General features: G+C 40.7%; 3 protein-coding genes across 4 annotated transcripts in view; 1 reads left to right on the top strand and 2 right to left on the bottom strand.

The window, feature by feature from the left end:
- The window catches only part of LOC106652572 (scavenger receptor class B member 1-like), a 34,418-nt gene extending 19,920 nt beyond the window's left edge, over positions 1-14,498 (bottom strand). The window contains exons 1-2 of one of the 2 annotated variants that reach the window (XM_014371596.2): positions 14,088-14,498; positions 11,896-12,036 (exon numbers count right to left, since the gene is read on the bottom strand). In XM_014371596.2, coding sequence (XP_014227082.1) covers positions 11,896-12,036; positions 14,088-14,124 — 178 coding nt within the window. In that variant the 5' untranslated portion in view covers positions 14,125-14,498. Of the gene's footprint in view, positions 1-1,001; positions 3,107-11,895; positions 12,037-14,087 lie in introns of those variants that run through there. The other variant, XM_014371595.2, reaches the window with a different exon arrangement.
- Positions 14,499-15,120: 622 nt separating this feature from the next.
- Positions 15,121-18,517, bottom strand: LOC111693822. Its single transcript, XM_023459615.1, has 5 exons — positions 18,444-18,517; positions 16,966-17,123; positions 16,656-16,901; positions 15,672-15,821; positions 15,121-15,266 (listed from the first exon to the last, which is right to left on the bottom strand). The coding sequence occupies exons 2-5, from the start codon at positions 17,039-17,041 to the stop codon at positions 15,121-15,123; spliced, it is 618 nt and encodes a 205-aa protein (XP_023315383.1). The 5' UTR covers positions 17,042-17,123; positions 18,444-18,517.
- A 233-nt stretch (positions 18,518-18,750) lies between these two features.
- On the top strand, positions 18,751-26,989 carry LOC106652403. The gene is made up of 5 exons (XM_014371330.2): positions 18,751-18,897; positions 18,964-19,379; positions 19,463-22,582; positions 22,662-24,548; positions 24,617-26,989. Exons 2-5 carry the CDS (start codon positions 18,981-18,983, stop codon positions 26,987-26,989), a joined length of 7,779 nt encoding a protein of 2,592 aa, XP_014226816.1. The 5' UTR covers positions 18,751-18,897; positions 18,964-18,980.
- The last annotated feature ends 592 nt before the right edge of the window (positions 26,990-27,581 follow it).

Raw genomic sequence — 27,581 nt, 5'->3', positions numbered from 1 at the left:
TCGACAACTAGTACTAGGTGTTTATCAATCGACAATGAACAAAGTGGACTTTTTTTCACATAATCGCGTTAGAATCGTCAATTCTCTGACAAGTAAAAGATTTTGGCTTAGTATTACGCATCAGTGATAATCCGAAGTTCTCGTACGCAGCGCGCGCACCGCCGATCGCGATCATTACACCTCGCGCGCACGCGAGTAAAAAAATACCTCCGCGCGTGCGGAGCAAAAAATTGTTTCCTGATCGCGAGCGTTTTCATATTACGGATATATATCTATACGGCGTACGCGCGCAGCCAGAAGAAAATTGCAGAAACTTCTTGAAAAATCCATGCGACAAAAAATAATCATCGACCCGAAAGTACGATAAGTTTTTGCGTAGTTCGTCGCGCAGGTGCGCACGCGCGCGCAAAAACTTGCAGTTCTTTTAATGAATACGTAGCTCATATAAGCGTTAATTAATTCGATCGCGCGAGAGCCATGTAATAAGGCGACACGAGAGTGTGTGCGAGCGGGTGAATCGAGACAATTTCATGTTTCGACTTTTTTTTGACGCCGTTGGATACCCAACCAATTTGATCGATACGCGTTCCGAATGAATAGTTTCGTTTTTTATCTGGTGAATAATTTTACGAACGAGACTACCTGACACCAGAGAGTGAAATAAAAATGTTTAATTGAGTCAAGAAATGAAGCTTTCAATCGATAGCGAAAAAATTCACACGAACTTTAATGCGCTCGATTAAAAAATTGATCCAGTTATGGAACGTTGTAAAATTAAATTTTTACGATCCTCAATTACAGTAACTTATTTTCACATATAGAAGTCGTCATAAAAAGCCACAAACAGTCGTAAAAAATTCCCTCAGAGAACCAGAAAAAGCAAAAAGAGAATCGATAAAGATGGAAATAAAAATCGAAGAAGCGGAGACGAAAGCTCGTGGAAAGCACGAAAGCTCTCGAGTTTATTAAAAAGAGTCGTGTGTTGCGTTTGCAAAACTTACTTCTCGACCACCTGAGTCGGCCGTCCGAGTGCATGGGTATGGCATTGCTGAAGTATCGATTGACGACGATGGAGGATTTTCGTCGGAGAGTGTGCGCGGCTTCCTGGTGTGGATCGTCCGGGCTGGCTTGCGTCGGCTCCCTCCTTGACTTCTGGCTGACCATGGCATAGTGCTTGCCGGAGAGTCGGCTCCATATCGACATCAAATCCTTCATGATTGCGGCTTAAGTTTTATATCTCGCGATTCGAGTCGAGTGAAAATTCGTTACGGACGAAAGTCTCGATTGAAAGAACTAGCGAAATTGTTTATATGGCAGCTTGCAGCCAGTCTCAAACGGAATCTGGCGCAAGAAATTTATCACTCGGTTGCAAAGTATAAAATATCACTGGCAAATATAATATTGGTCTCTCTCTCTTTTTATTATTTCTCTCACGCACTTGTCACACAGTAGGACTGTTGTCAAATGCACAAGTACAATGCAGAGACGTGTGTATTTATGCGTTGGGACGTGTGTGTATATCAACAACGTGAGTATACCACAGAGACGCTCTCGCTTCGCGTTACAGAGCCAAAGTGTCGGGCCGGCATCGCCGAGCGCCAAAGAAATATCGGTTTCTCAGCCGGTGGTGGAGGCAGCGGCACGTGGAGCTCGAGCCAATCGCGCGCGTCATTCGCTGCTGCTGCTGCCGCCGCTGCAGGCCGAGATCGCGCGTATGCGAAAGATCTTCCTTGCGCACACACGCGGATCAATGAACTTTTTTTACTCGCACGGACTCGCTCGATATCTCTTGTGTAAGCTCCAGCAGCAGCAGCAGCTTGTGTGCGAGCGACTTTTTTTTTGCCCGTGTGTTGCACTCCCTCCTGTGCGCACCGCTTCGAGTCCATTAGATGCTTTTTGGATTGTGTTGTTGCGCCGAACGACGCACTTCTCTCTAGATCTGTACTATTTCGCGCGCGGTGATGCAATGCTGTCATCTGGCGTGTGTGCGCACGCGAGGATTCGCGAGCCTCGTATAAGCTACGACGTTTTTGCGCACATTTCGCTATTTCGAGTTTCGATAGATATATTCGACTGTGGAATTTCAAAAATTTCGTGACCTTGACGAGATTTGCGCACATCGATACACCTTGTTACTTTGATATACAAAGGTGAACGACGACGACGATGGCGTGGTTCGTGATACAGCAAAAACTTTATCTACGCAACTATATCGACGATGATTATTCTTCATTGTAAATTCACATTCTCTGTCCTGTTTTCTTCGCTACTTTTTTGTCCTGATCTGAGAGGAGGTTCTGGCAAGTAGGTGTACATCGTTCGAACCCTCATTGTGCATCGCGTGACTCGTCGAAAAAAGGTACACATGCACCGGCTCTCGGGCTCGGCGCTCTTTACGCGTAGCATTTTCTATCGTATATTAAAAGATACAAGATATCAGCTCACCCTTACATCGTCCGATCCTGTTTTCCCTAGTGCTCATTTTTCTCGGCTACACGTGTGCACAGCTTCTCCCTCTCTCTTTCTCTGTCTGCTCGCGGATATTTTATATACTCGTATTATAGACAGAGAGATAAAAATTTCAACCGATGTTTCGTACATGAGGTATGCGCGCGTTTATCACGATTCTATACATGTGTGGTATGTATGATTTTTCCTTACTTTTCGTTTTCTATACGAGCGCAGCATGTATAACGACGGACAATGAATCGGATCTATCTCGAGAGCATCGTCGGCGCGATCGGTCCTGATGCTGCCGTTAATGCTCACCTGGCGGCGCGCGCGATGGTAAATCAGATCCGAGAAAATCGGTCTCTCTCGCCGTCGCTTTTCAACGAACGAAGAGGGAAACTTTGGGAATAATAACCACGCCAGAGCCGTACTATATTGTACGTACGTATAATTAGTGCAAAACAGCCAAGAGACAGAGAGCGAGAGAGGGAGATTAAATATCCGAACGTCTAAATCGTGTAGCTTAATTGAGACGTTCATATAAGCAACAAGTTTTCCACGCTCTGTCTGCGCGTGTGTGTGCATGTCACTCAAATAATTTGTTGTTGAAAAAATCGAGAGCTTTTTTCACAAACAATTAAATCTCTAATGTATACTACTATTCGGTAAAGAAAATCGCGCGCAAAACGGACAATTTTTATGCATAACCGATGATGATGATGAATCGATTTTCTGCGAATAAAACGTTCTTTGCTCCAGTGCGTGCGTATATATATTTTTTTGTTGCAATCCTACGAGGTATATCACCTTACTTTAAATTACATACACTTGATCGGATCAATTAATGAATGGGTTTTAATCGTCGGATGATCTTGTTATGTACATGGATATTTTTCTTCAAAACTTTTCGATGCCTTCGGGAGTAATAAAAAGATTTGAGGATAAAGAAAATGATGTGGTTCGTTGTGAATCTTATTGAAATTATCCTCGAATAATACTTTTACTAATATACAAAAAAATGCTAGTAAAATTTGTACTGGGATCATTTTTACTTGTTATCTTTAATAACGTGTTTTAACCCTAAGCTTGAGCTAAATTATTTTTATGTAAAGAAAAATAATTTACGTGAACATCGCAATAACACTGATAGTTTTTTCTTCCAAAAATACCAGGAATAACAAATGAACTTATTCTGTTTATAATTATTCTATCGCTTCGAAATAACATGTAAACTTCCGATAGCGATAAAGCCATGAATCAACGAGAAGAATGTGTGTTTTTCCCGTATTTTTTTTACTTCAATGCAAAGGTCTCTTAATTAATTAGAATAGCGATTTAGAATATTTTCCTTAAAAATAAAGTGAGATCCTGAATTATCAGGTGATGTACAATTACGTCGCAAACTTCCGTGGACTATTTCCTAAGAAACATGTCTTACAGTGCAAAGATAATAAAATATCAAAAATATAATATTAATAAAATGTATGACATTTTTCGCGATAGGTGACCTTTTTCGCTTTAGAACGATCTAGAAAACTACTTGGAAAAAAAAGATCAAAGCCATAGTATTAATGTCACCTATTCATTTTCAGGTTCACATGTATACGCGTTGCGTGACTATGATTTTGAAATTAACTCCATGGGTCGAGAGCCTGTTCATTTTAATACTCGGCCGACGTCGAAAAAATTATTTAATGCCGCGTGTTTATATATAAACCGATAGATATTTATATTTATATAAAAATTTAGTATAAGTTTGACCGGTTATGACTATATAACACCGGACGTAAGCGAAGACGTAAGTTCGCTCGGGACACGCGTCTATGGCTTGATTAGCAAAATCCTCGCATCAATTAACAATGAATGTCATTATCGGTCGACGCGAGAGGAAGGTCCATTTAAATTGGATGCAACGATCCGCGGCGCAAGGAGAAGCGAGAATTGAATTTGCACTATCATAAATTGCAATTAGAAAAGATATTTCTAGGATAAAAACCCGACAATGTTGTATTATTCGCTGTGTCAGTTGCATAAAAAAACGCCGGGACTCATTGGACTTGTAATAATATATTGAGCATATATAAACTTGACCATAGAGTAGTTTTTCTCTTGTACCTTGGGCTGGCACAATTCAATAGCATCGATCGTATGTTTCGATCGGCAATTCTAATTTTGAAACGTCGTGTTGAGTGTTTTCCGACGTGCGTGGATATGTTTTGCCGAGAAAAATCAAAATGCTCATTATTTGGATGATTATTTGGAAAATTCCTACGGATGTGACATTTTCTTTCGGCGCTCGTAAGATAGAAATAAAACCAAACAAGCGACGTTGAAACGAGTTATTTACGTGTACTTAATTGTGGTTTTTCTTTTTGCAGCGTCTCATTAAAAGAAGTTAAGAGCAAAAGTAAGTGCGGGGAAAAATCCTCGGATTATTACGCACAGTCATCCCTCGCGCGTTGATTCAATATTTACAACGTTAATAATGACCTAATATGTAAACGCGTTACAGTAAAATTTGGTATTCGAAGCGATCATCCTTATTTTATCTTCGCTCTTAATTTTCACGTAGCTTTTAATTCAACAATTCAAGATTTTTTAGAAAAATATAATTTCGCAACGCATCGAAAATAAAGGAAGCTATGAAAATGTGTCAATGGTCGATTTCTGCGGGATACGCGCGGTTCCCAAAATCAGCTTTCCCGCAGGCGCGACCTTCTTTTCGAAAAATGTAGGTACCCGTTTCCTCCACTCACGCACTGCCCGCGCGCGGTGCACTCCTATACGCTTACATCGGTTTGCATTTAGACATGGATATTATATATACAACGGGCAGGCGCGTAGCGTTCGCATGTATGCGGCGATGTGCACCTTTCTCTCAAGGTTCAAGAGAGGCTGTGGGATATAATATCTCGAGAGAGAGAGAGATAGATTCTGGAAGGTTCGAATCTGGTCTGCGCGCCGCCGAACGCAATGATCAGAAGTGGCCTAACAAATGCGCTCTCCTGCCTCTGCGTACTTGTTTTCTCTCTCGCTCGCGCACCGGGTTTTGCAACGCATGCGTAAATGTTATGTGTCGCCCCGGCGAGCGAGTGTGCGTAACTGTGCTAATCGGTGCATACCATGTGCGCCGTCGTCGCTGCCTGTGCCCGTAATTACATTAACTCCCTCCCGCGTGGTCGCTCTCTTAACTATCTGGATATCGAGAGAGAGATCCAAAAAACCATCGATGTCAGAGAGACTAAGAGAGAGAGAGAGAGAGAGAGAGAGAACATCGGTGGCGAGGCCGTCAAGGACTTTTGCGACACTACGCAATTTAACTTTTTTTTTTGTTCAAACTCTCGGATCTCAAATTGCCGTGCGCGCGTGGAATACTGCTAGAACGTTCATTCAGCGATTTATAAATGGAAATGTTTATCGGTGTACTGGAAGCTACTTTGTGTACGATTAAAAATAAAACAAGTTTGGAGTATGCACAGCCCGATACACTTGCAATTCCTCTTTTAGCATACATTGCCTTCGTTCGGCCGATAATAAATCAAAAATAAGTGTAAGACCAACCGTTGAAATTATGCGATTAAAGGATTTATTTATCGGAACTTTTCCAATGATAATATTTATAGTTCTCAAATCATCAAAGGATTTTTCCTGCGATATATTATGATGCACGGATTATTCATTCTTTTTTTTTTGCCTTTTTCGACCGTGATCGTGCAAAATTGATGAATACTTAATTATTTTCTCGTACATTCTTATTCGAGAAATATATACAAATATAATTTACAATTAGTTTTTATTAGTTGTACATGTGCTGGTAGGAATTCTCAATATTTTATGGCTAATTTTTAACCAACTAAAAATTTTCTAGAACATAAAAAGGTCATCAGAACTAGGCATATACTAAGGGCAATAAAAATTGTCTTCATAATTTTTCAAACCTCTGATTTGACTTATACTACTATTTTGATTTTGCCACTTGTAGATTTACAGATGAGGGTACTCACCATCTAGTGGTGGAAGTTAGAAGTTGTATTATCGTCTTTGACGCGATTTAAAATTAGTCTGAAAAAAAGTGCTTAATACTTTTAACATAATTGTCTCAGAAAAATCGCCAAAAATAATCCATCAAAACATTTTTAGTGGTCATTTTCTGGTCATTACAGCATTATTACTGTTAAGCATTCCGACGAAGATTTTTGATCAGTTTTAATTGTTATATAAATATGAAGGGACTTTTAAAATCAAATTGTCATGGATCAAAAAACACCGTCTGCACAGGTATATTGAAAAAAAAAATTATGAGAGAAAAGCTTGTAACAAAAAATACATTTTCATCAGAAAATGTATACAATGGTTTTTTAATTGAAACGAGGTTATTAGGGTTAATAAAAAGTAAAATTTTATCTAAATTTGAGAAATGAAAATCGATATCGGTTAAAAAATTCGTACTTGAAAGTAATGAGTATTTCATAATGTGTATTTTCCTGTATACTTCCTCATGGGCGGCTAATTAATTCGTACGAGTTGCAAAATGCACAAGTCATCGTCGAAAGAAAATCAAGTTCAAGAGAGAAAGCAAGAAAAGGAGGAGACGAGTTTCGAGGTAACTTTCCGCGGCCCTTTAAAGACCAAGTTATCCGATACATTTGCTTCATCGTTCAACTCCAGCTCCTCCTTCTTCTGCTGCTTCTTTTTTGATCATTCCAGAAGTCATCGCACTTTTGGTACGCATCAGGTTCCTGTATACTATACGCGCCGCGGCCTGTGGGCATCGGAAATTTCCACTCGGCGAAATGTATACACGGAGGTGTCATTATTGTCTGGTAAACACGCCGGACGTAAAGGATTATCAAGCGCGAATCTTGTTTTCGTGTTGCATAGCGCGTATATATAGCGTGTGGTTTTGCCCCCTCTCGTCGTCGTGCCCCATGTGCACTTGGGTGCCCAGGCAAAACAGAATTACAGAGAGACGAAAAAAAATCGCGAAGAAAAAGAAGAAGAGCGAAACATGCACGGGCGCATTTTCAACGTCACGTGAAAGGCGCATACGCACGAGAGTGTGTGCGAGAGATGCGACCCATTTAACGAGCTTTTCAATCCCCCGACGACGACTCACCATCACGTGCTTAACCGGGATTTAGATCGCGCGATACCGAATTTTGTAGTTCTTGCCTTTATCGCTTTCTTAGTGTTCGCGCGCGAAATAACAAGTTTGCTTTGGTTCATTTTTCAACATTTTCAAATACCTTTCGGTTACTTTAGATTGTTGATACTCTAATAATACTATTTGGAAAAATTATTGACTTCAATTTAATCCCTTCAAAATTGTTTTAAACGCGAAGGGGGATCAAATTTTCTAAAATATCGTAACTTGAGCAAACATTTAATTGCTAATTAAAATATGACATAACATGGCAATGTTTCTTATATTAACTGTTTATTATTGCACCTGTTAACGCAAAAAAATTCTTTTCTGCATCTTCCTCTCCATCACATGCCATTAAATCGCATAAAATGTTTAGTTTCATGAAAAGTAAACCGTAGCACAATTATGTTAAGCTCGCAGAACAGGTTCAGCGCAGTTTGCATTGTACTTTCAACTTCGTCACGATTATTAAGATCGGCGTCGTTATGTTCATGCGCACGCTCGACGCTGCGATAGATAGTAATTACACGCCCCGCGCGTACTGTATCGTTTTATTACCGAGCCATTACGGCAGAGCGAAAAAAAAGAAGCAGCTCGAAACGACACATATAAAAGAAGTAAAACATCGAAAAAGTACAAATGTATGCAATAAATATTAATAATGCGCCTCGCACAGGACCATTATTGTGTGTATAGTAGTGTGTGTGTGCGAGGCGCGCAGCAGAGCGAATCGGTCGCACAGCGGCGATCCTCGTGCGTCATCGAAATCCGGAGAAAAGGATCCATACAGGCGCAGCGCGATAAGTCGACAGCGTGAACACGATCGAGACGCGCGTTGACGATCCGCGAGAAAGAAGAAGAAGAAGAAGAAGAAGAAGCAGAAGAGCAAGAGGAGCAAGAAAGTTCTTTATCTTAGGGTTTTCGGGTTGGTGCGCTACCGGTCCCAAAACGCGCTCGTGGCATAACTCGTAACTTTCCGTCCGCGACCCTTTACTCGTGCGCGTGGTCCTTTATATATGAATATAGATATAGATATAATGCGCGTGCGAGCGTGTACGGTTAAAGAACGAGAGAAAGAACGAGAGAAAGAGGAGTCATCGCACCCTGCCGCCGCCACGATCTCGCGGCGGAGAACGCGCGACATGATCCTGGTGCAGTGTGAGCAGCGCCGATGGAAAATTACCGGTTCGCGAGTCGCCGCCGCCGTCGCCGCGCATATATGTCCTCATATACACAACCGATAAATAAATACATATTCGCGTATATATATAAGTTATATAGAGGAAGGATAATAGCTTTGATAATACGTATATTTTCCAGCTCGGACTCTTTCCACTGCGCGCGGATTTTCTAAGCGTGTGGAGCGCATTACTCATGCTTCCTTTTATCGGATATATCTCGCAGCGCAGAGTGACATTGGTTCGCGAGAATTCGGTATGGTTTTTTTTGTTTTTGTTTTATTTTCGCGTTGCGAGGCGCAGATTCTAAAGAGTCAGCGAATGTTTTTCGTGGTTTTCCAAATCCCTCGGGAGATCTTTCGAGAAGCCTGCGCTCGTTTTACATCGTTTGTTCGATGCACGCGACCGAAGTTACCGTAAAAAAAAACAACCCAAACATTAAATGACAAATTATCTTGTGAACATGAAAATTAAACAGTTAGGCCCGTTTATTTATTTACCGAGTACCTTCGTACGGCCTCGGAGAATATGGCCCTGACCGTTAAATCACACGCACGGCGCGTGTGTGTGCAACAAAGGAGAGCACCCAGAGGAAGAAGCGAATTAATGCCTATGACGTCTTCGTTTCTCCGTCTTTCTCTCTTTCTCTGCGCTTTCTCATTTTTTCTGGATCGTTGACCCGTCGCCGCATAAACACAACACACAACACCACCTCCCTACTTTTTATGCATACCTATACACATATGCTGTACCCTAATAAAACGATGAAATACAGATCGTGACGTCTATGGAAAGATACCAGCGCATAACTTGAGAATTTTCAAAAGTCAAAGGCGCTCGATTTAGCTGCCTTTGAGGATGCCCTCTTGAGATGTTTATGTTTACGACAACCGAGAGATTCTTTTATGGTTATACTATAGTCCACATATGGAAGAAAAAAAATTTTGGTGCGCAGTAGTAGTTAGGACTACAAAAAGTCATTGTGTTACGACAACTAATGCAACTGAACATTTTGGTTACAGCGACAAAAGCTCACTTTCTTACAGCGACTAAAAATATTGCATCGTAAAAATACTTTATAGCAGTTCGCAGGAATTTCGCACCGAATAGCAATCGGTGAAATAAAAGCAAAGTAGGGCAAAACTTATGTATTTTTATTATTTACAACTCAAAAGCTGCATCGCACGAGAAAGTAAGAAAATAAACAAACTACGCGAAGAGATGGGTCATCGGGTAAAACTGAAAGCACGTGAATCGATCTTGAATTGTATTCAAAGCGAGTAATAATCTAATAATAATATGATATCGCTCATAGAAAAAAAATCAGTCTAACGTTCGAAGCTAAAAATCCTCGTCTGTCACTTGTGGAAAACCCATTATTTAACGCTAAATTGTTGGAGGCAGCGGTACAAGTAAAAACCGTCAGCAAAATATCACAACAAGAACAAATCCTCGATAAATCATCGAATTCGATAATTATAAACTTTACTCGCGATTAATTCAATCACTAACGCATGAATAGAAGTATCAATGCTGTGTTCAGTCAATTAATCAATCGAAGAGCTATTCCAAAGTAGCGTTAGGCAACTTCTTTTTTTTTCTTGCCTATTTAATTCATATTTGCATCTGATCATCGGATGCTCGTGCATCGCGCCGATGCTCATAGCAGGTCGCGTATAAAGCCGATCTATCCAATAAATAAAATCGCGACACTATGCAAGTGCACGCGCGCGCGCAACACGAAACGCGATACGAAAATTGGAATGAAAATGCGAAACGACGCGCACTGTGGCGGCGCAGCAGCACATTATTATCTGTAATCTTCGAATTCGTACGTGGGCTTATCCGTCACGTGTCGCGGCGTTGTCAGTAGTATAATATAGTTGAAGAGAGACTTTTTTCACTCATCAATCAATAACGAGTTCTTGAGACGCTTGCTGCAAGCCTCGATAGCCTTAACCTTCGTGTGATAAAAAAATGCAGCATTTGCCGATTTTTGCTCGAAAAATTATGTGCGTAAATCTTAATGCTGACACACGACTCTTCGATCGGCAGCTCTATTTATCGTTTTCCCCATTTTTCAACCTTCGATTTTTCGTAATCGTTTCGGGCAATTTTCCTCCATACAGAATCACATGCGGTGTACTTACCTCGTGTAAATAAGTATAGTATGCTAATTCAAAAATCATTCACTGATGGTACACTGCACCATTTTTTTTTTGCTCTCAAGAGAATGCAATTATAGTATGTAATTGTTGCATTTAATATTAAATTATCCAATTTGCAGATACTTTTGAAGCTTATAAGCTAATTGAGTTTTTCCTTGATTTTTCCCAGTGAACGCGAACCGAGCTTGTGCTCATCAAGGGAATGAAGATAAAACGACTTTAGTATTTGCAGATTTAACAAGAAAGTTCAAAACAAAGTGCATTAGAATGCTTACGAGGTAAAAAGCACTGATTCAGGTAAACCTGTTTCGCAGTACTTATTATACTCGTTTATTGTAATGGGCAAGCGAGTAAGATTTTAATTCGAGTCACCCGCAGTCATTCATTTGGATAAGTATTTTACGCTCGCAAGACGAAAATATTAATTCATAGTTATATGAGCATCAGATCCAATTCACAGATGAATTTTAAATTCAATCGCTCAAGCACTCAATGTTGTTTTTCGCTAAGAATCGAGTTGATTCGTCCAAGAACTTTTTTGAGTTTAACATTTAATAATAATACGTCATACGATTAAATATAAATATCGTAAAAATGCCCATGACTGAGATGTCTTACTCTTATTCAATTAAAGTATCAAGCAAAAATAATTTGAAAAAACGTCAACCAATTCATATTTAATCGATTGCTTTCTCTTATACAAAACATGAATGAAAAATAGCACAGTATTACTTACCACGAGGTTTGAAAATAAACCTTACACTTATCCCATCATCGCGACAGTTTAAGGCCTTTATACCCCTTAACAAAGAGCAGCATGAAGAGAAGATTTACGATAAGGACAGACATGAATTGCGTCATGAAGCATCAGTACGGCACAGTGCAGTTATAGAGTGCAGTGCACGGGGAACGTGTGATTTGTGTTTTTGTTTTTTTTTTAGTTTTAGTTTACTTTTTGAAGTCGGTTGCAGGGGCACATTCGGCGAGTCCAAAATCAGGATGTCGGTCAGGCCCAGAGTACGAGAGCGAGGTTGACAGTCCTGGTCTTTCCTCGACGCATCTTTTGCAGGCACCTCGAGCTTGCTGCATTGACCTGCAATGAATGACAGTTCATCGTTTAATATCGTCTACTATTCAGAAGTTGTAAGGCTTGATTAATTATTTTTTACAAATCAATCGCTCGGCCGCGTCGATCATTAATCAAAATTTTCTATTTAAATCGATTCTAAAATAAAACTCAGCGATGACTCTCGGTCAATCAGTGGAAATGTATTTCGGCCTCGATTAATTACAGAAAATCTAATAATATACAATAATGCTCAACACTTCATAAATTAAATTTTTTTCTATGCTCCGTCTCGCATACGTAAGAAGATATTTTTGAGCGATCCTTCGAAACAAAAAATGATTTTGTCTTTTTAAGGCAAATTAGCATGATCGATATTTGTTTATGAGCACCGATACCAGCGGCAAAAAATCGTTTGGAATCATTAAAAAAAAAAATTAGCTTTGGTGTGATGGCGGCGCTTTACTTGACGATTTCCGTCAATTGATTATGCAAGCATATCTCAGTTTTTCTTTTGTATGTCTTATCGACCACGATATCATCATAAATAACTAACAATGTTATTATTTCATCCTAGTTCCACAATATAGTAATGCAGCAGTATGCTAAATTTTCAATTTTTTTTTTTATTATTTTATCGCAGACGGAAAACAATATTGCTGACACGATCGCTAAGCTGTCAGAGAAATTTGCACACTTTTGATTATTCAAGTTGCATAATTATCATACGTGTAATTACTTTAAAAAAATCCGAGTTATGTTATGGCTTTTACATTAAAAAAAATGTGAGTAACCGCAAGCAGACAAGAAAGTGATAAAGAGAATCAGTCATTGGGAAGCTGTAATCTATTAACATGAATGAGTATGTAATCGTGAAAGGCATCACGTAGCAAATCACCGATGATGAAATAATCTGAAAAGTTCGACTAAATTTTCTGGTCAAAAAAATAAAGGAAAAAATCAACTATGTGAATTTTTCTTGTTGTCAATCTTTAATTCAAAATACCAGCTGAAACTGAACTTTAAAAAAAATCACTATGCTAAACCAGTTTCAAATGTGCGAATTTCGATATGGTGCAATTTGAATTTTTTGATAAAATAATATGTTACTCAAAATTCGCACCGAATGCGAGAAACAAGCTACCGTGTTTTACCGAAAATAAGCCGTACCCCAAAAATAAGCCTTGATCGAATTTTCGAGTCTCAAAAGAATATAGGGCGTATTCCTAAAATAAGGCGTACTTTTCAACATAATTTTTTATCAATATGTAAACAAGATTTAATGATTAATCTTGTAGTATTTTGCAAAGAAAAACGTTTAGAATATCGATTGGTCCAAAAATGATGCAGTAAATATTTAAGTCTAGCTATCAGAGTAGAATATGGTCATGGCGAGAATGACGTTTTAACAATTTACGAATAATATAAGTCATGTTCCGATGATAAGGCGTATGCGTTTTACAAAAAAAAATATAAGGCATGGCATATTTTCGGTAGAACACGGTAATTCTTTCAAAAATCTTATATTATCTTTTTATACGAGGATAACTAAAATTTGTCTCTTATCGTTTGTCCGACATTCAACTTTTAAGTTTCTCGAAACAAATAAATAACAGCTTATTATTAGAACAGCTCATTTTATCCAAAAAATATTCAAAATATACAAATGACAGTATAATTCAATGTAGACTTAAAGTAGCTAGGATACAAACTTGTTAAATCAGTAATTAGAATAATAAGTGGTAGAAAAGTTTTGTTACGCACGTGATATGTAAATGCGATATGATTTGTCTGCGACTTGCGACGCTTCTTCCAGTTTTTTTTTTTAATGTTTCAACTATTTGATCATCGATAAAAGTGCCTAGTGCGCCAAATCGCTTCAATAAGTTTTTAATCAAAGTGCTTTATGTGGTAGTTACATAGCGGAGGCGAGATACGTGCGTGCACGGATCATTTTTCAAAAAACGAAAAAAAATTTTCCGCAATTTTTTTTTTAATTGAATTTAATTACCGACCAAGCCCGTCTCATTTACCCATCATGCAAATTAAAAAAATGTATTACATAATAAAGAACTTACGCCTTCGTAAAAATCCAAAGCAGAGTAAATTCTTCATCTTGACGAATTCTCGTTACAGAATCTTCGTGGAAATCGACGGTGGCACAAGATCCAAATCCAAAGGTCGCCTCGATGGATTTTTCCGAGCTTTCGAAGCGATTCCACGAGCTTGAACGTGGCAAAGAAAGGAATTCACTGTAAAAAAGTGATCGGTAATGGCCGAGCCAGCTGTTGAATTCGTGCGACGAAGGCCTCGTCGCAACGATATATCTCTCTCGAGCCAAGAAGTGATAAGGTCGCGTGTACCGCGCGAGCCGCACCGCCACCAAGAAGAACTCGCAAACGAGAGCTTGTGTTGCTGTAACGGCTACAACTGACGACGAGCAAGACGTCGACTGACGGTTTATCTATTTGGGTCTCTCGGTATGCTGCTGTGTTGTTGGAGTACGAGGAGCGCCTCAGAGGGAGACGAGAGCCAATGATCATCGTCACTATACATTACGCGAGTACATACGTACACGAGTGTGCGTGTTGTATCGCGAGAGCCTCTCCTTTTTTTTTCGTCGTTTTTCTCGTTGCAACAGCTGCTGCTGCCGACGATGCCACCGCCGCAGCATGTGGTACACATCGGAAAAGTGGCTGCCCTTCGTGCAAGCTTGCTCGACCTACCCTGCAACTAGTTTTGCAATGCGTCCCTATTATGGCAGGACGAGTGCGTTTCGTTTGGAAATAGCCGCTGCTGCGTTCTGAACGGCAGCGGACCCGAGTCGGTGGGGAAAACATCACGTTTTTTGTCATTACCCACTATGCAACGATGAATTTTCAATTTCACTCGTGTTTTTTTCTGACAAAGCCAATTGCAACGCATAAAACCTAAATCGATATAAGCGTTTCTTTGTTTGCTTGTAAACTGTGATTTGCGCGACAATCAGAGAAGACGACGAAACCCCACTATTGCCGGGTAGACTTTTTTTATTGGTTTTTAATTTTCTATTTTTATCGACAATTTTTAAATTCGTTCAATTGATATCTTCGTAGTCGAGATCTTTTGTCATCATTTTTTCTTGGGCTTTTCGTCAACTTTTTCGTCTTCTTTTTCTTTAAGTTTTTCGTCTTCTTTTTCTTCAACTTTTTCTTCTTTCTTTAATGCCGGCACGTTTATATTAATCTCATCGATTTCCTTTTTCGTCAGCGCAAACTCTGAAATAAAGTCAAAAAGAATTGAAAAGGATACGATAAAGTATTTCTCATTCAAAGCAGTATGTCATCGCGAACAAAAATTTGAGGCAAAGCTGCATAAAATTAAATTTGACGAAAACAGACCGTAACTATATATTGATATGTGACGTTTGCGCCTTTTCACAAATTACTGTATACACGCGAACTATTTTCATAGCGTCTTATGCATGAAAAATATTTGCAAATAATCGACTCTTAAGTTGCTTCTTTGAAGACACACTTTGCGAAGTGTACTTTAAAACCCGTACGGTCAATATCCCATAATTATTTTCGTAAGACTCTTTTTGACATATAAATTGACGGAGTTTATCGCGTCTCGATATACATAAAAAAAAGGTAGCCACGAGTCGAGCATCTTTTACAGACCTCCTAAGTCTAGCAGGCTAATATCGGAGTAGGTAGACTCGCATTCCGAGTCTGATTCCTCTTGTCCAACCTGTTTTTCACATTTTCCGTCGGATTCTTTTGTACTTTTTTCCATTTGGGATCCTAGGGCCATCACGTAATCCAAGAAACCTTCAATAACAAAAGGATGAATTTATTGACCAGCTCTATCTCTGCGCGCGCGCTCACGCATCGAGTCGATACTTTCCTTATTGCGCGCGCGGGGAAAAATTATTCGCGATTTCGAATCACGATCCTGGTGCGCGCGCGTTTATTTTAAGCTCGCGCCACACGACGCCGCCGTAGCCGCGTGCCCTTCAACGCGGAAAATTCTCTTGGGCCTTTCGATATAATCGATTACGGCGGAAATTCAAATTGCAATATTTCCGAGCGAGTGCCCACGTCATCGCGGCTCACGTCAATGACTCTCGAGAGTCGCTCGCGCGCTCAGCGCAAATTATCGAAATTTGTGCAAAATATCAGTTGCACAACTAAAAATTATAAAAAATTCGACTACATCGTATGTGTGGAATGACTCAGGTCGACCGCTGCGTGCACATCGCGACGCGATGCCTGCACCGTGCCAGAGCGAGCGAGCGAGCGCGATCCGCGACATACACGCACGTGACCGCTGTGGATTGCAGGTGCATAGATATGAATATAAAAGTATAGATCAATGTATTTTCCTCTCTTTTCAAGAAGCACGTGCAACACCGTGGCGTAGCGACGTCGAATCGCACACAAGCGGATGTGTAAAATTGTTGCGAATTGTGGCCAAGCGCAGCTCGCTCGCTCACTCTGGCTCGTTCGCGCGCGGACCAGTTTCATTGACATTAATAAATTAATATTTTGCAAGCGGCACATCTTTCGCCGCGCGTAAACAGCGCACTAAGACGCACGGCGCTTTTTGGTATATACGTATTTTCAAATAAAAACAACAGATGTAATTCCGTCGGTGACGCTTACCGATGTTCCACATCTTTTCTAATGCTTGAATCTTTACTCTCGTATTCTGCTCCTCCATGAGTTGCTGCACTTTTTCCTCGTTCATCACGCACAATGTGTGCGACTTCCTGACTCTCTCTCTTATTGCCAAGGATGGTTTGATCTTGGCCATGACTTTGCTCGATCCGCACGTTTGACGCTTCAATTTCTTGTACTTACGCTTCGGACACGGGGTGCACGGAACGCACGGTGGATCCTTTTTCTTAGCTGTAGAAAAATTTTTCCCTCGATAATGTCGAGCAGCGATGATACGTGGAGATAATCAACGAACCTTTGCAATAATTTGCGGGGACGGTTGATCCACCGCACCTGGAGGGTTTGTTACATCCACCCCTTTCACATCCCATTTTGAGTCACGTGTCTCGAGTTTCCTGAAGAATGAACGTACGTTTATGAATTCTCAGCTAGTTGTTTCGCGTCCACTATTTTCTAAAATAGAAAGTCAAAGAATCATTAAATGTATACTTGTCATTTTTAAAATGCTCAGTAGTTAATTTCATTTAAAGTAAACTAATTGTTCACGAGGAAATTAAATTTCATTCGATGTTCAAACAATAGCTATCGAAACCCTTGAAAAATCGAGGATATCTATTTTTGACGACGAGCTTTCTACATATGTGCATTCATCAATATTATGCGAATCGATAAACATTATAGCGTAACGTTTCTTATCGTCTGTCGACGCAATGAAAACACGAAGATTTCGTTGTTTGTTGTTATAAAATTAATAATTTTGCCCACGTTGTCACAAACGTGACTCTCTCGATCGTAATGTATGCATGTGACGAGAGAATTTTTTAATCGTACATGCCATTATTTTTATATAGTTTTTAATCTGCAGACTTTTTAAAATTTTCTGGTGGCTAATTCCTCCGCATAAAAAGATTACAGATAGTGTGACTTTAATGATTGCGTACTTTCACTCGATAATCGTTTCAATGTCAGTTTTACGAGTCAATCATTGGGGCGTGCAACTTACAAAAAAATTATCATCATGAATTAAAAAGTCAGATAATTTTAGCGTCACAGATTTGTAAATTGTACAAGATTCGTTAAATTTCGATTTACTACTAAAGAAAATAAACCTTACAATGTGACTTTTTAGAGTGAAAATTGTTAATTCACGGAAAATCAGCAAGTGTAAACCAAGTCATCAATTTCCACTGACATTTACGCAGTTGCATTGAATATTTCAAACACAATGTTATCTTTTCTTCCTATTTGGTCAATCAGCGTTGATAAGGTCAACGCAACATTTTCAGCAATTTTTTTTCCAGAAATTCCTGTGCTTGCACAAGGCAAAAATTATTTCAATCGATTCTCAGTAGGAAAAAACAAATTCCAGTACCACCATTATCAATAACTGTAAACGAAAAGTACGCTATAGAGAGATCTAAAAATAAACTCGTATAAGATCGTCAATGAATAAAGAGAATATTTCCATTTGCTCCACGCTATACACGGGAAGACACGTGTTGACTGCAGCCTCGATAAATCAAGCCGCCTTTAATAATATAATATGTATGTTATAAACAGGCCGACTCGTGCTTTTTCCAGTATGCATCGTTACATATTCCGCCCTGCACTTGTGACAGAGTATGGAAATTATTGCCGGCGAGTTTTGCTAATGAAAAGCATCCTTCCGCGAAATTCCTCGATGGCTCGCACAACAATAAATATTTGTTTACCTTACGATCTTTTCCATCCAAAAGTGAAAATTTCCGCGATATTTATAGGTATGGAACTAACCTCAGGCTGGAACGAACTTGTTTTACAACTCAATTCCTTACTATTGATGCTTCTTCTTGTACCTTAAGATGAGAAATTTTTTTCTTTTTACGCGCTAAATGATCAAATTTTGATATTAAATAGTTATGAAAAAACAGTAATAAAATTTAATCGAAAAATTACAATATTCCAACATTTTTCTGAATTTCGAAACGTGTTGCCAAGATAATGACTTTGCGAATGAAGTTGGTCACATGTTTTACTATGATTATTTATATTTAGGTTAAATTCTAGTCACTTTCAACTTCGCTTTGAAGCGTGAGTTAGTTTCAAACTTTTGGACGATGAGCAAAATTTTTGTTGACGTAGCCATTATTTTCGCAGAATTATTTAGATGTTTAACTATAATATTCACAGGAACGAGTGCTTAAATAATAAATCCCTAAAAAAATTATAAATTTTCAAAAAAAAATTGGTAAGTTTCTCGAGTAATTGTAATATATCAAATCATTTATTTATCAATCATTGTCGAAATAATTAGAATAAAGCCGATAAATCATGGGTAAGAAAAAGTCAGAGTCAGAAGGGGCACAAAAAAAGGCAAAAGATGAGCCAAGAAAGTCAAAAGTCGACCAAAGAAAGTCCATAAGCGAAAAGATCGAGCGTCTGTGCAAGTGCAAGAAAATCTTATCGCTGCACGACATGCACGATTTCGGTAACTTGGCCAAGTACCCGCCGGCCACTCCGACCCCCGCCATACAGCAACCATGCGACGAATGCAAAGACGAGGTCCACGCGACGTACGCGAAACTGCACAAGGCGCTGGCCATACCCTACGACCCGCACACGTTCGTTACGGTCAAGACTGATTTGTCGGCATGCCCGAAGTTCGAAATTCGTGCCGGTACCAAGCACATGAAATCGGAAAAATACTCGGTTTTGTCGTGTGGCTTTCAGGTGAGTTTGCTCGTTTCTGTTTTTATAAAATTACATCGTGTATAAAAATGTCACTCGAAACCCGTGCTCGCTCTACCCAACAGGGCGTGGCTATCGCGGGAGCGGCGATCGCGACGTCGCACCACATGAAGCCCACTTGTTGGAACAGCGAGGTAATCGATCAAGTGCTCGACGACGGCGATCTTTGGTTCTGCGAGTCGTACAAAGACATCAAGACCAGCGACAGGCGTCGCGTGACTCTGCGCGATCTCCGGGTCTCTCTCAACGTGCAGAACGAGCATCAGGTCACGCTGGACGTGGGCGACCCGGTCTACACCGGTACGTTTCGCTCCGAGAACATGACGATCATGCACGTGGCTCGGGCTCTGCTGCTCTTCTTCGACAACTACAACTCCGCCGTGCTGACGTCCTCGGTTCTGAACGTCGCCATGTGGCGAACCGGCAACAAGTACAACTTCTTCGATGGCCAGGCTCGCTGCGTCAACGGCGAGGTGATCGCGAAGCCAAACGAAGACGGAGACAGCGCCAAGCTGATCATCGTCGATAGCGTCGACGCTCTTCTGCACTTCATACTGGAGAAGAGCAACGTTAATAACGAGTCCTTTGTCATATACTCGGTCAGGGTCGGCAAATCTGAACCGTTGGCCTCTTTGCCGACCGAGGAAGAATTGAAGGAAATGGATAAACCGATGATTCGAACCGACGGCTTTGTTGTTCGTGAGAAGTATCGTGCGGTACTGCAAGGCACCTATCACCTGGAGCACCACTTCATAGTCGAAGAGCTGCGCACTCGAAGCCACTTGACCTTCGCCCTGGGAGCTCTGATATACACGAAGCTCGTGCAAACTAGAAATTGGACCAAGACCCTGCTCGATTTGATCTTGAATCAATCCAACATCTATCTGATCGATTTGGCGAGGGCACTCGATAAGCGACTCGACGAGACTTTTCAACTGACCGTCGACGAGCTGCTCGGCGACGTCATTCTCGGCGTTTGCACGGCCAAGATCAAGGTCGAGGAGAACGTCGTGCCCGGCCAGACGAAGGGAAAAGTCACCATCGACGTTGGTATCAGAACTTTTTTCGAGACGTACACTCACGGAGTGATCGAGCTGAAAGGCATCTTCTACGCCGTTTGGCGAGTGAATCATAAATACTACTTGCTCGATCCTTTCGCTTGCGACGAGAACGGCTTCAGAGTCGATCCGAACGACGAAGAGAGCCAGGAAAAATACGAGACAGCCTCCGCTTGCGTCACCATGAACTCGTCCCTCGATCAACTCCTCGAAGTACTCATGAAAAATAACGACATTAAAGACAAAGATCCGTTTGTCATTCACGGAATCACTGTGCTATATATCACGGTCGGGGACGGTTCCAACGATGAGGTGATATATCGCGACCCGAACACCAAACGACGTCCAGAACCGGAGGAAGAAGAAGAACCGGAAATCACCGAATGCGAAATCGTCGACACGGATCCCAAGCCGCGACCCCAAGAAGGTCTCACGACCGAAGAAGTAATTCAATATCCCGATCTAATGGAGCGAGTCGACAAATTTATAACGTCCTATGAGGAGACCGTGAGCTCGGAGCTCGTGAAAATCAAAGACTATAAAATAGTAAATCCCAATAGGATAATACTCAGAGGCACTAAAAATCTCTCGGATAAGGATTTCAAGCCTGAGAATCAAGGACAACAGGGTATTATAACGGCAATAACGGCTGTCGCCCAGGGTAGACTGTCGTGCACAACTAAATGGGATCCTGCCGTGATAGATCAAATTATCGTCAGCTCGAACGATATTTACGGTCAATTGGTTGATTACATCGAAACTTATGTAGATTTCGACGAGATGCGACTCTCGATGGTTCCAAAAATTTTTGAGTATCAAGAGAAGCAATTTCACTTCGGCAAGCGAAGCCGAGTTCTCCAGGGACAATCCAATCCTCTAGTAAATCTCGGCGAGGCCTTGGAGCGATATTTCGCGCTTTACGATCAGTTGATCCTTGAGAACAAAAAACATCATTACTGTATATGGAAACGAGCAGATAAATATGGCCTTTTCAATCCTTACGGTTGTGATGAAGAGGGATGGCAAAATATAACCATGCCAGCTGGCTTGGTCATCGTTGATAGCATCGTCGAACTCGTTAACGTGCTCTACGGAACTTTGGACTATTATGAAAATGATTTTATCATACATTATTTTGATTTAATTCAGAAATCAGAGGACGACGATAAAGAAGTGGAGATGCCCAAAGTCAAGCCTTTCGGGAAATTTATCACTAAATTTTTGCCTCTGACTAATGATGATTTAGCCGACATAAATCCTGAAGAGGGAGTAGATGATGACGATTCTGTGTTTATATTGTTTGACGAGAATGACGAGGGTCAAAGCAAGAAAGGCAGGTGTAGAAGGATTCGGAAAAAAGCAAATGATGCCGGAGGTTTGGCTGCTCTGTTGGATTCGGAAAAAGAAGAACCGAAACAACCTGACCCGCCACTGCGGTTAAATCTGGCACTGGTCACTGGAATGGTAAAAGTCGAGCCTCCAGTAGACGAGGAGGAAATATACAAGAAAAATCTCGAAACTTATTATGAAAAGTTAAAGTACGATCATCCACCGCCTTTTACCACACCGCCTAAAAAGACTGTGTGCAACCTCCTGCGCTCAAAATTAGCCTCTAAGTCTGCGCACTCTTTGCTCTCGAGGTTCTCTATTGACTCGAAATTATCTGTCAAGGAAAAAATCGATTCGGATGAAGTTGCCACCATAAAATCAACCGACGAAGTCAACAAAACGAGTCTAATAACTCTTCCACCAGAAAAATTCTTCTATTCTAATCGTTTACCAAACGGTATGACGCCAATAAGGGCTGTAGACGACATGTTTATAAAGAACGAAATTGTGGAAGATAAAAAGGCCGAAGAGTGCCAATTAAAGCGGAGGGAAAAAGAAATTATAATGGTGCCCGAGGAAGAAAGGCCTAGCATATTGCCGATCATCATTCCCTTGGGTCCTGTCATAAGGACGCCAATATTCATTCGCACTCCAAAAGATTGTCCAGATAAAATTATCCGAGAGTGTCCAATATCTGCAGCAGAAAGAAGAGATGTCGTCATGAGGAAATTAGCCTGCGGTACCGAAAACCTTTTGCTTGAAATAATGGCTCCTGGTTTCAATTCTTTACTCTGCGAAGTGAGTTTATTTTTTATTACCGTACAAAAAATAAATTACTTAAAGTTCTGAACATTAATGTGTCATTCAATGATTTCAGGAAAAGGAGCGCGAGGGACCTTGTGTACAGCAAGCTATAGCTATCAAGCAAGAAGCTGGGGAAGTTGTCAAACAAGAGGCTGACGAAGTTACGGTTAAACAAGAACCTGGCGCAGATTCAGTCAAGCAAGAACCCGGTGCAGCTTCACTCAAGCAAGAACCCGGTGCAGCTTCACTCAAGCAAGAACCCGGCGCAGCTTCACTCAAACAAGAACCCGGCGTATCTTCGGTCAAACAAGAACCTGACGTAAAAACGAAACAAAAATCTGGTGCAACTGTAAAACAAGAACCTGGCACAACACAGGTCAAGCAAGAACCCGGCACAACACAGATCAAGCAAGAGCCCGGTACAATCGCTGTTAAACAAGAGCCCGGTGAAACTGACGTCAAGCAAGAACCCGAAGAACAAATTTCAACTACACGACTAGCATTAATACTGAGATCCGAGTTTAGCGGTTTCGTAAAAACCAATGATCCAACCATTGGAATAATCAAGGCGGGCATGAGCCTTCAAGACCGAGAATCCTCCGATGTCACTCACTACAAAGATTGTTATTACGCCTCGATGTTTTGCATCATCGCCAAGATCAGCAAGAGCGTCGACAAATTCAATCGAAAAATCTTGGATTACATAATCGCTTCGGCTAAGAAAATCGGCGACGCTATCGGTGGCTTGAAGGTCATTCAGACACGAACATTCCATAACGCCATCTTGATGCAAAGCAAGTGCAACCTCATAATCAGCGAGATTCGCTACGCCGATCCGGAAAACAGTGAATACGACAAATTACCCATCGTGCTCTGCGAATTCTTCAGCAAGCATCAAACTGGCATAATTAGTTTTCTAAATGCGTCCTACGCTTTTTGGTTGGCCGACGGCGTCTACTATCTGTTTGACCCGTACGGTTGTGACGAAAACGGCTGCGCCAATCCGGCAGGCGCAGCCTGCGTTATGCGCTGCCGCAGCAACGAGGCATTTGTTGCGAGGCTAGAGAGTAATGAAGGCAAATTTGCCAATCAGCCCTTCAGGTTACATTCGATCGCCATATCTCATTACGAACGGATCAAGTCACCCAAGAAACGTAAGGTCAAAAAATGCAAGGTCAAAAAGCCTTGTCCACAACCATGTCCACAACCAACGCCGATAATTGAGGAACCAGAAGAGTGCAAACCAATCATTGAAGAACCAGATGAAGTCATTATCAAGCCTCCTCTTATCGAAAAAATAGATTGGCTCACATACGATAAAATCGAGCCTCCGCAAAATTGCGCGATTTCTGGTTTTCAAGCGATTCCGAATTACCACGCTTCGGCGTTGGAGGTAGACGTTTTAGAAAATGACCCTACCAGGCCGATATTGGGACCTATGCGAGAGAACGAGAAAAAGGAGATGGTCCGCATGAATACCTACGATCGCGAGTTTCACGAAAGAACCTTCCTGGCGGAGCCCATGTCTCTCTGCATCATGGCCTGGGCTCAGATCTACGACCCGGCCATCTGGAGCATTCAGACCGTCAAAGGTCTTTACGAGGCCTGCAAGGAGTACTCGGCGGACAGTCTGTTTGCCGCGGACGACACCAGCGTCAACGAAATGTACGACGATCTTCTGACCGAGTTCAATATCGCCAACTACACCTTCAGAGTTGTCTTCGCGCCACTGCACACTGGCACTTTGTACGCGACCTCGGGCTGGAATTTAGCGGTATCGCTGCAGCGGATTTTCGACTCTCCAATTTATACAGGAGCTGTTCTGTGTTGCGAGGAAAAATTTTATGGTGTTATGAAGAGAGGTAGAAGATATTACGCTTGGTGGCTAGTCAAGTGGACCAAGAGCATCAGGATAATTGTTACTGAAGACCTGAAAGATTATTTAAAACTTCTTGTCAAGGTAAAGTAAACGATGTCAGTCCATTTATTCAAATATCAAGTTCATTTCAACTATTTTTATTGTTGCAGGATTTGGATAAAAATTCTGCTGCTGAGTTTTCCATGAGAATCGTAACGATGTCATACGCCGTGATGGTTGGACCAAATTGCGGTGACGTGGATGGACTTCACCAGTCCATGATGCCGACGGATTCCATTCCTCAAGTTTATCGCAAAAATCCCGAAGATTACGACCCGAAGGACATTTTCAAGCCGATCGATAAAGATCATGCGACCACCTTTGTGCGCGGCTCCGTCGCTCTCAATGAGAGAGACAAAGTTACCGAGCCCACGGTCAAACGGTGCTATTTCGTTGCCTTGCTGGCTGTGCTGATGAAAAGGGATCTCATTCAAAATCCGATACCCGCAATGGTCGACAAAATTGTGGAGCTCGGCGAAGCCATTTACAAATTGATGCCAGAACCGAAGTATCACACGAGTCATATTTTGAAAGACGCCAACTTGATGAATCGCACATTCGAATTTTGCGATGTCGCGTACGGGCCGATCAGGCTTCAAAACGAGAAAGACCCCGGTATGAAAGATTTCTTTACTGTCGTTAGAACGGCCTTGAAAGAATACTTTGAAGAGAGAACCAGCGGCATTATTCATTTCACCAACTGTTGTTACGGATTTTGGTACTCGGAAGCGACTGAATGTTATTATTACCTTGACCCGTATCAATGCAACGAAAAGGGACGAAGAGTCGAAATCTGCGGCAAAAGTTGTTTTTGTGTATTCTCCACAGTTTGTGATATGGTCCATCAAATGTGCGCCAACAAATCCCCAGAAACTAGTGGCTTTTTCATACATGAAATTCACGTCGAGGCAGTCAATGCATTGAACAACGATCAATTTGTGGAAGATCCAATTTGGGCATACTTAGATTATCATTGGAGCCAACGACACTGTCCCCGGCCCAGATCATCGAAAAAGAAGCCAGGTGTAATTGAGAAAGCGAAGATACCTATTTGGAAAGCCTACGTTGTCGAAGTGCCGAACATGATTTACTCTGTGTGGGGTTCGATTGGCACTTTTGATCCGCAATTCGAATGTCGAGCTGGCAAAAATCAAGCGGCCATTGTCGTTTGCGCTTTCGCAGTGCGCAATTTGTGTCATCCCGCTGAATGGACTGGCGCTACACTCGACTCTATAGTCCTTGCCGGTGATACTTATTACAAGGAGAGTAAAAATTCTGACACCAAGTGTCAGAACAGATTCCTTCTATCACAATCCTTGAAAATAACGCCATTCCAATGGGACATCGAATTTCTCCCGGGTATCTGCGGAGTGCTGTACGGAGAGAAAAATAAACGAAGTCTCAGTGAAGCTGTAACACTTGGTTTAAAGAGACAGCCTCAGCTGCTGCTCAAGTGCGGTAAGAAATTTGTGGGCATTCTACAAACTACAGATGGTTATTATGCGGTCGATTCATCTTGGACGGGACCACCATTGTTCCGTAAAAATCACGGAGCCATTTACGCGATTCGATGCAAAAATACCAATATTTTGATTTATGTTTTGACCAAAATGCTCAATACGAATCAAAAGGTGCGTCTTACGGTAACTCCATTAAAAATGGACTACAAGCAAGAAGTTGTTGCTTGCAAATCAACGATGCCAAAAACTAGAATGATTTTAACGAGACCAATGAAGCCTGCTCCAGGAAGGACTATTGAACATGATAGTCTTGTGTCCGGCAGTGTGGCTGTACCGGAACAAGATTCTTATCTCATGTACAATAGAAATTTGAAATTAGGATTGGCACATGGTCATACGTTTGAGATGGAAGGAATGAAAGTTGAAGGCGGCTGTAAATCTAAAAGATTAAAGAAGACTTGTGGAAGGAAGAGAATAGAACCAGAAGTAGATGGACCATACGACGAAGGTCCCAGTATATTGTACCGAAAAGTTAGCCTGCCGAAACAATTGGATCTCGCCAAGTATGCCCTCGAGGAAGCTGCGGCGCTTAAAAGGCAAACTAGCTTATGCCCAGAGATAATATCTACTTTATCAGAAAATTATACTGTGGACGTGATACCTGGAGTCGCTGGAATGGCCCAAGTATGTTCAAAAGTTTCATCAAAAGGAACATGTCCTTTAATGGACCAACCCGATAAACTCAAACCTGATCGTGATTGTGCTTCCGGAATCGATCATTATGGACCAATTGGTTGGCAAGATGTAGAAGAAATAGACTTAACTAACAGTTTCATTGCTGACAAGACTCGACGGGAATTTAAAAAATTCAATCAAGAACTTAGCAAAGATTTATACAAAGAGGAAAAGCAAATGACTGAACAAGAATATAATAATAGGATGGATATGTTGGAACTTACATCAACTTCAAATTCTGACTGCAATAAAACCTCTGCTCCTTGTACGCAAAAACAACCTAAATAAACTACATAAGAAAAGAATAAAATACAAATTTTACAATACAATTGTTTTATGATTTATTATTGAAAAAATTTTACAAGTTTATACTTATGATTATTTTATGAAAAATACATTACTCAAATTATTACTTATATTTCTCAAGCACTACAACATACATATCATTGCATACTTTAAAAATGTACAAATATCAGCATATCTTGCAAGTAATAATCAAATGAATCAGATTACTGTCTTTTAAATTACAGAATCGTACATTTAATAAAACAAAAAGATAATGTAGTACATATAGATTTTACTACTCTAATTAATATTATATATTAAAGCACTGATTATAAATACATTATAATCCACAAAAGCAATAAAAGAGTCGTAACGTTTAAAAAAATTCGATGAACTTACTATAGTAATTGTACACTTACATATTATTCATTTGTCAAAAGTTTATTTTTTTAATTTTATATATCAATTCACATCTAAGATTTGGTAGAGTGATTAATTTAATTAAATTACTTGAATATTGTACTTGTACGTTAGCTTAATTTTCGATAGCAAATTAAAAAATACTTATTAAAATATATAAGTATCATTGCATTAG

This window comes from Trichogramma pretiosum, unplaced genomic scaffold (genome assembly GCF_000599845.2).
Source record: "Trichogramma pretiosum strain Unisexual culture from Peru unplaced genomic scaffold, Tpre_2.0 scaffold26, whole genome shotgun sequence".
NCBI classification, from domain to species: domain Eukaryota; kingdom Metazoa; phylum Arthropoda; class Insecta; order Hymenoptera; family Trichogrammatidae; genus Trichogramma; species Trichogramma pretiosum.
This window is presented reverse-complemented; position numbering and strand designations above follow the sequence as displayed.

Excerpts from the sequence above, each read along its gene's own strand:
- LOC111693822 (XM_023459615.1), bottom strand. The coding sequence starts at position 17,041 with ATGGGATGTGAAAGGGGTGGATGTAACAAACCCTCCAGGTGCGGTGGA. Across the intron at positions 16,902-16,965 it reads CCCCGCAAATTATTGCAAAG|CTAAGAAAAAGGATCCACCG; the intron begins GTTCGTTGATTA and ends ATTTTTCTACAG. Across the intron at positions 15,822-16,655 it reads AGAAAAGATGTGGAACATCG|GTTTCTTGGATTACGTGATG; the intron begins GTAAGCGTCACC and ends TTGTTATTGAAG.
- LOC106652403 (XM_014371330.2), top strand. The coding sequence starts at position 18,981 with ATGGGTAAGAAAAAGTCAGAGTCAGAAGGGGCACAAAAAAAGGCAAAA. Across the intron at positions 22,583-22,661 it reads TCAATTCTTTACTCTGCGAA|GAAAAGGAGCGCGAGGGACC; the intron begins GTGAGTTTATTT and ends CAATGATTTCAG. Across the intron at positions 24,549-24,616 it reads ATTTAAAACTTCTTGTCAAG|GATTTGGATAAAAATTCTGC; the intron begins GTAAAGTAAACG and ends TTATTGTTGCAG.